The sequence below is a fragment of the Rousettus aegyptiacus genome, unplaced genomic scaffold (assembly GCF_014176215.1).
Source record: "Rousettus aegyptiacus isolate mRouAeg1 unplaced genomic scaffold, mRouAeg1.p scaffold_m13_p_18, whole genome shotgun sequence".
NCBI lineage: Eukaryota > Metazoa > Chordata > Mammalia > Chiroptera > Pteropodidae > Rousettus > Rousettus aegyptiacus.
In genome coordinates, this window is record NW_023416293.1 from 14,821,348 (window position 1) to 14,833,645 (window position 12,298).

The 12,298-nt window shown below is 68.3% G+C and overlaps 1 protein-coding gene across 6 annotated transcripts; it reads right to left on the reverse strand.

The window, feature by feature from the left end:
* Positions 1-7: 7 nt before the first annotated feature.
* PTPN7 (protein tyrosine phosphatase non-receptor type 7) lies at positions 8-12,284 on the reverse strand. Of its 6 annotated transcripts, XM_036235525.1 has the most exons (11): positions 9,492-11,116; positions 9,104-9,259; positions 8,383-8,625; positions 7,798-7,981; positions 7,417-7,501; positions 6,290-6,366; positions 4,802-4,939; positions 4,365-4,475; positions 3,610-3,767; positions 2,672-2,785; positions 8-2,011 (listed from the first exon to the last, which is right to left on the reverse strand). In XM_036235525.1, exons 3-11 carry the CDS (start codon positions 8,436-8,438, stop codon positions 1,918-1,920), a joined length of 1,017 nt encoding a protein of 338 aa, XP_036091418.1. In that variant the 5' UTR covers positions 8,439-8,625; positions 9,104-9,259; positions 9,492-11,116; the 3' UTR covers positions 8-1,917. The 6 variants fall into 6 exon arrangements, with proteins under 6 accessions (XP_036091418.1, XP_036091419.1, XP_036091417.1 ...); XM_036235526.1 differs by lacking the exon at positions 9,104-9,259 and having other exon boundaries at positions 7,417-7,498; positions 9,492-11,123; XM_036235524.1 differs by lacking the exon at positions 9,104-9,259.
* Between the last annotated feature and the right edge of the window lie 14 nt (positions 12,285-12,298).

A 12,298-nucleotide genomic window follows, 5' to 3' on the forward strand; every position in this document is an offset into this window, starting at 1 on the left:
ACGGGTCTAGGATGCTCTGGCCCAGGTGGAGGGGCTACCAGAGGCCGATGCGGAGTTTTACTAATGTCACTGGACACTTCAATAGAAAGACCCTGTGGGGGCGGGATGGGGGCGGGCTTCGAGGGAGGAAGATCTGTGGGAAATGAAAAAGTCGGCTTGTTTTGGTAAAAACCAGTTTCCTTCAGGAGCAGAACCGTGGCAGGGACATAGGTCTGCCGGGACACCCAGCATGGGGGAGCCGCCCCCGGGGCCTGCCGCGTGGGGGAGCCGCCCCGGGGCAGGCTGCAGGGCTGTCCCCGGCCTGCGCCGGAGCCCCCGGCCCGTGGCTGTCACATGTGGTCACGCGACGTGCAGCCTATCGTTTCAGGCAAAGGCGCGGAAAGGGTGAGTGCCATCTCTGTCACACCCGCCAAGGCCCCGCCAGCGATGACATGGCCAGCACAGGACGGGGCGGGCGCAGCCTTGGCCCGGTGTGGTCCTGGGGGCTCCTGGGCGCCCTCCAGCTCCCGAGGCCGTGCCCGGAGCTGACTGTCGCTCTGCTCCGCACACCCCCAGAAGGGCCCGTCCCCGCATGGGGGTGTCTGCTCCTGGTCTGCGGCCTCCCTCTCTGTCGCTATGAACAGGCCCCAGAGGCCGGAGAAGGACGCGGCCAGACAGACGGACGCGACCGGTCGAGCCCTTTATGTCCCCTCGGTTGCTTCTCCCTCTCGTCCTGCACAGGGCGGGGGCTGCGTGCCCAGGGAGGGGGCGTGGGCCAATGCCAGGCACCGGAGAGCCCCAGCCCAGCCTGGGGGGCACGGTGTGGCCGGCAGTGAGGGGGTGGGTTCCTCGGTGAGGCCCGGGTCCCTGGGACGGCTCCATGGAGAGCTGGCATCAGCACGGGCCGCCTCAGGGGCAGGGTGGCCGGGACGCCAAGTCCCTCGCCCCTTCGGGCAGTGCATCTCGGGTTCCGGGACGAGGCTTTGCTTGCCTTCCGGGGCTGTGTAGGTCAGTGCCGAGACGACCTGGCGCCCTGGGGACAGGGCTGCTGCCGAGGTGAGGGGTCGTAGTCCGGGTGGACTAGGGGGCGGGTTTGGGCTGAGCTCCAAGTCTGCACGGAGGGCTGAACCATGGTTGTCATGGGAACAACCAGCTCCCCCATGTCCTCTGCAAACGTGGGCGGGGGCTGGTCATCTGGAGTAGGGTGGGGTCTTCGTCGCCCTGTCTTCCTTTTGTGCTTCCAAGGTCCCCGGGGTGTCTTCTGAGGTCACGGAGGGAGGACGGGGTGCCAGGTCTCCCTGGGGAGCAGCTGGGGCGAATGGCCAGGCACCCTCTGGGCCTCTGCTGGGTCCTCATGTCCCCTCTTGAAGAGACTTTGACTCCCAGGTCACCTCTGCAGCCTAAGACACGTGTGCGGGGTCGGGGGGAGTCTCGGTCCTTTTTCCCTGAGCAGGGGCATCCACACAGGACGCAGAGTCGCTGCCTGGATGTTGACAACTTGGCCAAGGTCATGGCCAGACTTCCCAGCCTGGCATCTGGCCTGGAGCAGGCTCACTCTGGCCAGCCCAGGAAGGGGGTGCAGCTGGAATGGCGTTTAGAAGCTCTCTCACTGTCTTCCCTCAATGGCAGCAAAGCCCCAAACCTTGGACATGCAGAGGCCGAAGCTCAGGACACCCTGGTACCTCTCAGATCTGTTGAGATGTCAGCTCCGTCCTGAAGCTCAGAGAGATGAGGGGGTTCCCGCTGGGGTCCGCTTGGGGCCACTCGAGGAAGCAGAGGAGTCTGGCCTAGGGCCTTGCTGATCAGCGTCCTGTGACTGCACACGCTCGCTGAGGGGTCCCCAAGCCCACTGGGGGCCCAGGTGGCAAGGCCTGCTTTCTCCAGACCCACCTTCTCGGGCCGGGGACGGGGCACTAGGGCTGGACAGGGGCGCCCGGGTCAGGGGCTGGGCTCCCCGGGCAGCTGGGCCGCGTACAGGGCCAAGGCACGGTGCAGGAACTGGTACTGCTCTGTGGTCTGGATCATGCCTCCCCTGCGGGACAAGCACAGACCACGAGTCAGGGCGACCTAGGCTCCCCCGGGACCTGCCCCCTCTCGCACCCACTCAGACCCCCACCCCCGCCAGGGAGGCCCCGGCCCCGGCTCCAGCCGAGCCTGGTGCGCTCAGCCATGGGGGCCACCTCCGCGCCGGCCCACGGCCTCCCTGACCACCGGGAGGACAGACCCAGGCGTCCTCGTCCCACTATCTGAAAGTGTGTGGCGAGGTCTCGTGTTTGCAGGCCAGGTTCACATGTGCCGACTCAGTCTCCCGAAGGGGCTGTCATGTCCCCCCCCCCCCCGACAGAGAGATGGGTCCACAGGGACGCTGTGACAGCTCGGTGACGTGGCAGTCAGAATTCGCTCCCTGGGGCCCACATCCAGCGAGCTAGTGTCCAGAACCAAACATACCCCGCCCCCTTCCCCAGGGTAGGGGTTTGGGAAAACAAAAACAGAGAGATTGAGGGCTGGGGCAAATCTGCAGAGGGGAGTGTCCAATTCTCGGCCCCCAGCTAAACCCCAGGTAGAGGTTCTTCCCGGTGTTTGGTGTTTGTTAGGGGCCGTAGGCAGCAGGGGCCCTTTCCTGTCTCACAGGAAGTGCCTGCCCGTGAGCGCTGCTCAGGCTTCCGGGTCCTCCCTGCACCCAAGGACCCACCTGTCCAGCCGCAGTTGGCACACGATGCCCAGAATGTCCACTTCTCCTCGGGCCTTGAGCTGTTGACAGCCTATTCGAGTGGCAATGAAGCAGCCAGTCCGGCCAATCCCTGCACTGGACGTAGTTGGGGGGGGGGGTGGGGAGTCACCAGTGACTGGAAAAGTCACAGGTGGCCTGGCCCCAAACTGTAGAGAAAGCAGCAGGAGCCGAGCCCAGCCCGTCTGAGGGCCGGGGCGTGGGGCCCGGGCCGGGGCCAGCGCACGGGCTGCGTTCCTTCTGGCCTCGGTCCGCACGTCCTGCTGCCCGCGGGCCCGCGTGGACGTTTGACCGCCGTCCGTCTTCCGTTTAGCGGTGGACAGCGGCTGCGGACCGATGTGCTCTGCTTCGTGTACGAAGCACGACCCCAGACGGTGACCTCGCCTTCGGGTCGTCCCCTGCATGCCCCCCACTCTGCCCACCCTGCTTTCCTGCTAGAGCCAGAGTCCTGTGTAGCCGGCACCGCCCAGCCTCTCGGCGTCCTGTCTCGGGCCTCCGGGCCGCGCCTCTCGCCACTGTCCTCGTGCGACCCCCAGGTGCCCAGCCTCTAACCGCTCGCAGCGACATGGCGTTCGTGGCCTCAGAAGCCACGTGTCCTGGTCACGCTTAGTACCTTGCACCGTGCCTGCCGGCAACAGGGCTCCAGCAAACGTCGGGTGAACTGTGAGGTCCCTGTCAGCAGAGGCCATGCCTCTCCCTGCCCCAGCACATGAGGAGCCCCTGACATCCGCCCGGCCCCGGACGGTGCCTGGCGTGCAGCCCACAGAGCCAGGGGCTGCCCGAAGGGGGGTGACGGGGTGCCGGCTGCCCCAGAGACTCCCGTCCACGTCAGCACGGGGCCTGCTGGCCCTGCTCTGCTCAGAGCCCTCCTGGGGGAGGCCGCATGGGGGCGGGGCGCATACCTGCAGTGGATCACGATGGGCCTGGCGCTGGCGGCCGGCTCCAGACTGTCCTCCACCTCAGCCACCAGACGCAGCAGCGGCCCAGCTGACTCGGGGGTCTGGTGGTCAGGCCAGGCCGAGAACAGGACATGCTTCACTGACCGGCACTCCTCCTGGTGCTGGCATGGGGACAAGGCATGGGACCGGGTCAGGGTGCCTGGGGAGGGCAAAGCCAGAATGACCCCCCAGAGCCGGTCACAGTCCCCAAGCTGGTGAGGTCAGCTCTCCCGGCTCGTCTCCACCACCCTCTCCTCTGAAATCCCAGTGCGAGGGCACTGTCCGGGAGAGGGGAAGCGCCCCTCGGCTCCAAGCGGCACGTGGCTGGGCAGGTCCGTCCACCTAGGAGAGGGACCGTGACATCTGTGGGCCACTGCCCGGGGCCTGGGAGGACAGCGAGCCGATGGCGACACGCTGGGGCAAGTGCGAAGCGGTGTCCGGTGGCGGAGCACGCTTCTGAGCGCGTCCGCGCACGCTGGCGGCCGGCTCGGGGACCTCCCGCGGCTCCCCCGGGGGCCCCGGGGGCCCGCAGGCCGGCCCCCCGCCCCCGCCGTCCCCACTGTGTGTGTCGCCTCCGCTCCGTTAGACAGGAGGCCCGAGGACTTCGCGCCGAGCCTCCGGCTTCTTCGGGCAGGGTTCACAGAGGGTCAGGTGAGGGACACCCTGGCTCCCATGGGTCAGCCCGAGTCCCCGGAGGAGCGGGCCCAGCCCGACGCTACCTGCACGGCCAGCCGTCGCACCGTGTACTCCGGCCGCTCCTCCTCCTCCTGGCTGCAGATCCGGAAGGGCCCGTAGGTGTCCTCTTTGGTGGGCCAGTAGCGGACACATTTCTAGGGGGGAGGCAGCTGGCAGTCAGAGTGGGAGGGGTCCATCAGCTGGAGCAGGGCCAGCACAGCAGGAAGGGGGCTGGGGTCCCTTCCCACTCCCCCTGGCGGGGGACCCCCTGAGGCCAGCGCCTGCAGAGGAAGTGCTCTGCTCGCTGCAGCCCCCTCCCGGCTGCAGAGCCCCGTGGGGTGTCTCAGGACCTTTCTGGGAGGAGGGAGCCGGCCCTGGCTGCAGGAGCTCTCAGCCCCCCAGGGAGCCCTCAGTGGAAGGGGTGCTGGTGCGGGGCGGAGCCCTGCCCGGGTCCACTGGGCACGGTGGCCCCGCATCCTACCTCCTTGCCCTCCTGCAGCTGAGTGAGCATGATGATGAGTGACGCTTCCTCCTGCCACACCATCTCCCAGAAGTCCGACACGGTGTTGGGCATGGGGCCCTGGGTGGCGATGTAGACCTTCTCCTGCCCGTCGTAGCCCTGGAGAGGTGGGCGCCCGGGGCGGGGGCACGGAGGCCGTGAGGGTAGGGCCAGGCTGCGGCCAGCGTGCGTGCACGTGCTGACACATGTAGACACAACGTGCACGTGTGCACACGCAGTGCACACATGTGTACACCCATCATACATAGACATGTGTGCATGCACGCATTCACATGCAGGCAGAGCACAGACATGTGTACACATGTGCACGTGCGCACACGTGCGGGCACATGCAGGCACACGCATGCACGAACACACACCGGAGGCCGCGTGGTGCGGAGGCCCGTCCGGGCCGCAGCCTGTCTGAGCCGACTTAGCTGTGCCGCTGCGGGCGAGTCGCCGGCTTCTCGGGCCTCGGCTCTCTCAACTGTCAGCCGGGCACGGCCTCTACCTCGCCGGAGCACCGCGCGATTAAATTCAAAGCCTCTCGAGGGTCAAGCACGCACCAGGGCCTCTTTGGAGGCTGTTTCCTCCCTCCCCTGCCGCCGTCCCCCAGCACAAGCTGGGGAGCTGCCACTCGGTGTTTGCTGAGCGGATGTTTCACTTTCCGGGGAGGCGCAGCAGGCTCTTGCCTGCCCTGCTGCTCCCCTGCAGACAGCGAACCCAGAGCTCTGATCCCCCGTCTCTGCTGGCTGTGAGGGGTGGGCCGCTGGGTCCCTAACTACCTGCTAGGCCCCTCTCTGCACCTGCCCGCTGTCCTGCCCGCTCCGGGCCCCTAGAGGGCGCTGCTCTCACACCCAGCATTCTGGGCCACAGTCACGGAGGTGGGGCAGAGCCCACCTCACCTCAGGGTCCCTAAGGCTGATGTGAACCACCTCCACACAGGAGGGGCTGCGTGGGGGGCAGGTATGGAGATGATAGGTAGATAGGTCATAGGTGATGATGATAGATAGATGGTAGGTGGACGGATGGATGGACGAGGGGAGGAAGGGGGGATGGGTGACAGATGTGCAGATGGAGGGAGAAATGTCGATGATTGACGGGAGGATGGAGGGAAAGCGAGTCAGTGGGGAGTGGTCATTTGTGCTGGCGCCTCCCTTGCCGACCTGGGGGGCCGTCAGCCTCTGGAAGCTCAAAATCGGTCGGACGTGCCAAGTCCCACCCTGCTTAGAGGCTGGCAGGGACGAGGTGATGGGGCGGGTTCAGGGGACGTAGGGTCCCCTTCTTTTCAGCTTGCTTAGTATCTGCTCCGTCTCCTCGGGGTGTCTGGGGGCCAGTCCCGTGTCCACGCCAGCCCAGCAGGGCAGGGTGACGCTGAGTTGGTGGCAGGAAACCACCGGCCTGCTGGGAGGGCCTCCTGGGGACATGTTCAAACGCAGCCCTGCCCCCACGATGGCCCGGGCCACTCACTCGGATGTAGTTCGCATTGATGTAGTCACCCTCCTGTTGGCTCTGTGCCCGGCCAAGACAGACACGGCTCTGGGGATCTAGGAAGTGAAATCAGCAGAGGGCAGAGGTCAGAAGGGCGTGTGAGTGAGTGCAGACTCCGGTGGGGCCGGGGAGAGTCGTGTGCTTGTCACTGAGCCTGCCTGCCGGCGGCTCGTCTCCATGCGGACGCCAGGGAGCCGCAGCTGCTTCCGAGCAGCAGCACGACGCAGTCGAAGCCGTAACTTGGGGAGGTCGTGGGGTGCTGTGCGGGGTGCGCTGGCAAGGGGAGGGGTGGGCAGCAGGGGCCCAGCGAGTGTCACTGTGACATCGTGGCCTCGGGAGGGGTGTGGGCGTGGAACAGGATCCTGGCGGGCAAGGCACTGCTGGGGACGGAGCTTTGTGGACGGCGAATGTGGGGTCCCCACAAGAGACCTGCCTGAACCGGCGTAGTGTTGGGGCGCCTGTCAGCCTCTCCTCGGAGGGTACCCCAGACCCAGTCCCAGCTGGGCCACCCCCTGCCCTCCTACCACGAGCCAGCCACGGCTATGGGCCACACCTGCAGGACCGGGCGCCGTGGAGGTGGGCCGCGGAGGTGGGCTGGCCAGACGAGGCCACTCTGAGCGGAGGGGCGGGTGTGGGTCCCCACATCAGCCTCTGAAACGTGGCAGCCTCGTGGCCCGACCCGGGCTGGCAAGCTCGCTGCCCTGTGACCCCCACTGCCACGCCTGTCACGGTTCCCCCGCCCCCATCGGGATTGTCGAAGCCCCTCTGGGGGCCGAGCTGACGGGGCCTCTGTCCCCGCAGGCCTTCGCCATGTCCCCATGTGGGAGGAACTAGAGGGAGTTGTGGCACCACTGGCTGTGTGACCTTGGGAGAGTCACGCAGCCTCTCCGTGACTCGGCCTCCCCGTCTGTGACGTGGGGATGGCAGCAGGGCACCGGGCCGGGTCCCTTGGAGAGAAGCGTCACCGCGACGGGCTTGGAGCAGCACCCGCCAACCCGCAGTGAGCTCTGCACTCCCCGGTTCTCGTCTGCTCCCCCGAGGTCGGTCAGGCCCCGGCCTCCAGCCTCTGGGACAGCGCCGGGCCCTGCCCCCTGCGCAGGCCTTACTTGGCAAGATGGTCTTGTACCGGTCCTTGGATGTGTGGCCAGGAATATCCAGGTCTTCGGGGCTGACGAAGTTGGAGGGGATCTTCTGGTGGGGCGGGGGGAAGCGAGTGAGTGAGCAGCGGCTTCGGCCCCCTTCTGCCTCCACCCCTCCCTGGCAGAGCCCCCCTTCTGCCTCCACCCCTCCCTGGCAGAGCCCCCCTTCTGCCTCCACCCCTCCCTGGCAGAGCCGCTCTGGCTGTCGGGTGAGGAGGCTCTGGACGGGTGGGGGGGGGTCGGGGAGCGCAGGCGGGCTCTCCCCGAGCTCTGCCCGCAGTGCCAGGTTGGACCCTGCCGGCTGGCCGCCTCCGAGTCGGGCGGGCAGAGTGGGCCCCACGCTCTTACCATGAACTCCTCCTCCAGCTGCTCGGGGCTGGGCGGCTGGTGCTGCAGGGCCCAGCGGGTGAGGGGGCGCCCCGCGGTGCGCAGGAAGTGCAGGGTGACCTCCCGGGGCGTGCTCACCGAGCAGATGGGCTCCACGGCGCCCAGGGACTGCACGTCCAGCACGAGTGCTACGCTGGAGCCCCGCCTGCGGGCACAGACAGCCGGGCTGCCGGCATCCGCTCCGCTTCCCGGGCACGTCTGGGGGGCGCCCTGCCGCCTCCCCACGCCCGCGGCCCAGGGAATTCCGGAACTCGGCCTCTGCGGCGGGCCTCGCCCGCTGTCCCCCACGGCAGGGCGGCCCTTGGTGCTCGGACCCACAGCCAGATCCAGGACAGACCCAGATTCCTGCCAGGGGCCCCTCAAACCAACCTGGGGTTTGGGGAGCAGGGGCAAAGTAACAAAACTTTGTGCCCAGACATGTAAGTTATATGCAAATGACATGCAAATGCACATGTTAGGGTTCCTCCTGGACTGGACTCGGAGGGACGAGACATGTTAGGGTTCCTCCTGGACTGGGGGGACGGGACAGGCCGGGGAAGGTCTCACCTCTCCTGCAGCCGCACATGCTTCTTGGCCGGCGCTCGGGGCGGGAGCTGGGTCATGGCAGCCCCAGGGGCCGGGTGGGCAGCTGTTCTGTGGGATGGCCCCAGGGGCCTGGACCATGCTGCGCCCAGGGGCGCTTGGGCGGCCACGGGGCTCTCCCGAGGGACCAGCCCTCACCGCGGCCTCCAGCCGGCCCTCTGGCTCCTGTTCCCACTGGGGGGTCTTCTATGCCCCGGAAATGGTGTCCTATGGAGCACAGGAGGCCAGGATCACAGGGGGACCCGGGGTGGTGGGCGTCTGGGGCCAGGAGGGTAAGATGGCAGCAGAGATTGTGGGTGCAGATAGAGAAGGTCCCTGGAGGGGAGCCGTGGCGGGGGACCGCTGGAGCCCCAAGTTCACGGGCTGTAAGCTGGGGGCCCAGGGAGGACGCCGGTGTTTCTGCAGGCAGGCGGGGACAGCTCCCAGTCACCACCCAGACACCGCCCGTGAGGCCAGCCAGGGCCTCTGCACGAGAAACGAGGCCTCCTGTGGCCTTGGGGCCAGCTGGGGACCCAGGCGGCCGGCTGCTGACCCCTGGCGGGACGCTCTCCTGCCTGCTGCCAGTCCCCTGCCAGGACCATGTTGGCCCCGGGGTCTCCGTCCAGGGAGGTAGACTGGGGGTGCGCCCTTCCTCCCGGCCCATCCCCCCATCTGCCTCCCTAACCGTCACAGGAAATGGCCTCACCAAGCCCTGAGCAGCATGGCGAGGCAGGCGCTGGGGGGGCGAGGGGTGTGGAGGCCGCGGGGCCGTTTCCTCGTGGGGGGCAGTCCCCGTGCTCCAGACCAGGGGTCGCGGCCTCCGAGGGGTGTGTGTGTGTGCTGGGCGTTAGGGTCCCTAAGGCTGCAGGACCAAGCAGAGGGGGACGGAGTGGCTGTGCCCGTGTGGGTGGTGGCGGGGGCTGGCATGGGGGGCCCGCGGCATGTGTTCCTGGCAGCCCCCGCAGCCCCCCACCCTGCCCCTCAGCGACAGCAGCGGGGCACCCTGATTTCCTAGCCGGGCACTGGAGCCCCCGACACCCCTCCTAAGAGATGCCCGCCGGCCTCCCCTGGGGCCACACCCCACTCCGACTCACCGAAGCAGAGCACCCCCAGGCTGCCTCTCGCCAGCTGTCGGCCCGTCTGTCAGTCTGGCTGTCGGTCTGTCTGTGGATCTGTCTTTAAGGCTCAGGAGGCTTCAGGAAGCCAGCTTCCTCCCCCCGCCCTGCGCGAGCCACCCACGCACACCCAGCTGCACCCGACCTCTTGCCACCACCAGGGGTTGGCGCCTCCGGCCGCGCCCCTCCAGGGCAGGCTGCCGGTGTGCCCGCTTGTGGGGCCGCGTCCTGAGCACCCCCGTGCCGGCTCCGGGCCGGCACCCTCCCTGCAGCATTTCCCCTCTGGTCTCTGCTCGTCCAGCCTCCACCGACCCCCGGCTGCTCGCTGCCCACACAGATCTCAGGTCGCTGCTAGTCAGGCTGACCTTGGCCAGTCACTGCTGTCCACTGCCCTGCCTCTGCTCAGAGCCCCAGCCCCGGGCGCTCCCCAGCAGGCCCAGGCTGCACCTTCTGGAAGCAGAAGTGGGCAGGGCCCAGAGGAGGCAGGAGCCCGTCTCCGCTGCGGGAAGGAGAGGCCCAGGCCAGGCCCGAGGGTCGTCCCCGGGCCCGAGCCTCAGCCCAGCACCCAGCTGCAGAGAGCTCGTGCGAGGGTCTGGAGGCTCTCCTGGCCTCCAACCCCTCTAGGCCTCCTCCAGACCCAGACGTCTACTCAGAAGACTGTAGGTGGAGAGCCTGGGGCCCAGGCCAGGGGGCCTCTGTGTCTTCTTTGGAGGGGTCCCCGAGTCTGAGACTCCACTGGCCCCAACCCGGTCTCGCCTCACAGGCCCCTCGCCGGCCAGCAGCCCAGCCGGCCCATCTCCTTTGACCTTGTGATTCCCAACACCCTTCCTTCCTGGCCCCTGACAGCCACGGTCCCCTCCTCTCCCTCCCCCCGCTTCTCTGATTTGGCCCTCACAGGTGACAGCCCCTGAGAAAGGATGGGCCATGGCTCCGGGGTGGGCACGCCGAGGGGGTGGGGACGGCTGGCCCTGCGGGTCCTGGTGCGCCCGGCCCTACCCATGCTCTCGGTGGTGGGGACCGGGGACAAGGTCTTCACCGAGCCCCTCCGCGGCCGCTGGGCCTGGCCCCTGCTCAGGGCTAGTGGCTTTCCTGCGAGGAGGCTGGTCAGAGCTGGGTGGAAGTCGGTACCCAGGACAGGAGTGGGCAGGAGCCTGGGAGCCCTGCACACCTGCGGGGGGCCTGTCTCGGCGGCCCCCAAAACCTGACAGCGTCTCCACTAGCAGAGCCTGGGGATCACAGAAGAGGCAGGAGGGGATCGGAAAGAGCCACCCACTCGGGCCAGGCTGGTGATCGTCATCGAGAAGAGGAAGCCGGGGTACCACAGGGTGGGGGGAGGAAGTGGGCAGAGTGCTCCCTGCTGGCGGCCGGCACCCCCGGTCTCCAGGGCCCAGCCTGTAGGCTGTGGCCGGTCCCCCGCAGCTAGCCACGGCAATCTAAGGGGATGGGAGCCGAGCCTGGGGCGGGGAGACAAGGGCAGGGGCTTGGGACACTTGTCTACGCTCCCCGGAGGGGACTGCCCCACCTGGCTTGGGGCGGGAGGCCCCGGGGAGGGGCGCCCCTCCTCCAGAGCCTGCCCCACTCCTGGGCCCTGGAACAGCCTGTGAAGGCTCCAGTGAGGGCCCCGCCTTCACCCCTGCTGTGCGGCACCCCTCCCGGAGAAGGCTGCCATCCTCCAGCGTCTCCCCCGCCCCAGCCCCAGGGCTGCAAGCCCCACACCCTGGCCCCCCCGCGTCTCAGGGCGTCTCGGGCGGCAGGCACAGCATGGCCAGGTTCCCTGACGATGCTCTCGGCCCCGGCCCCTGGTGGCATCCGGGGAGCAGGCTGCTGTGACCCCGAGCCAGGCGGCCAGCCTATGCCATTCCGCAGGGGTGTCTAGGAACTGTGCCAATGGCTGGGGGCCGGGACTTCAGGTCCCACCCCCTCCACAGGCCCCCTCCCTGGCCCCAGCTCGTCCCCAGGGTGTGGGGAGACGCGTACAGAGGCTGGGCCTGGGGGCCGCTCCCGGGGGGCAGGGAGACACAGGGGTGTGGTGTGCCTTAGGGCCACCACAGTTGGTCAGGGGTTAGGGTCAGGGGCTAGGAGGTGCGGGAGTGGGTCTGCCAGCTGAGGGGAAGGGGCTCCTGAGCGTGTCCTGGGCCCTGGCCCCCTGTGGGCCACCAGATGTCCATCCCCCACCGACCCAGTTCCCCTGACACCGTGGGTGCCTGCTGGTGGAGGGGACTTCCCCGGACACCTCACTGCCGGCTGCTGGAACTCAGCCGTGCAAGGCCATGGCACAGGAGACAGGCCCTCCCCCTCCTCACAGCCCAGAGCCAGGAGAGGGACGCGCCTCGGCCCAGCCCGTGCTCCAGGGCCCCCCCGCCCCCCCCGCCCCCCACGATGCCCGGGGCGGGCACGTCCACCCTCGTGCGCCCTCACGGCTCAGCACGCATGCGACCCGCACTCTCAGCTGCCGGCACACGCAGCACGGCCCTCCCGGTCCTGCCCAGCCCCCCGCTGCCCTCCCCCGGCCTGCAGGCCTGCAGAGGGACGGGGCCACCCCTCCCTATAACCCTCCCGGGCGTGGGAGGGAGAGTGGGAATCCCACCGTCTAAGTTATCCAGCCCCTCTCCTGCCTGCTGACTGTCCCCCCGCCGGCGCAGGGGCTGCCCAAGGCCAGGCTTCAGCCAGGAGAGGGGGGTGGCCGGAGGACTGTGGGAGAGTCCGGGCTGGCTCACATTGGGAGGCAGGACCTGACCATCCCTGCCCTCCCTGGCCTCCTGGTTGGCTCTCTCCTGGCGGAAGTT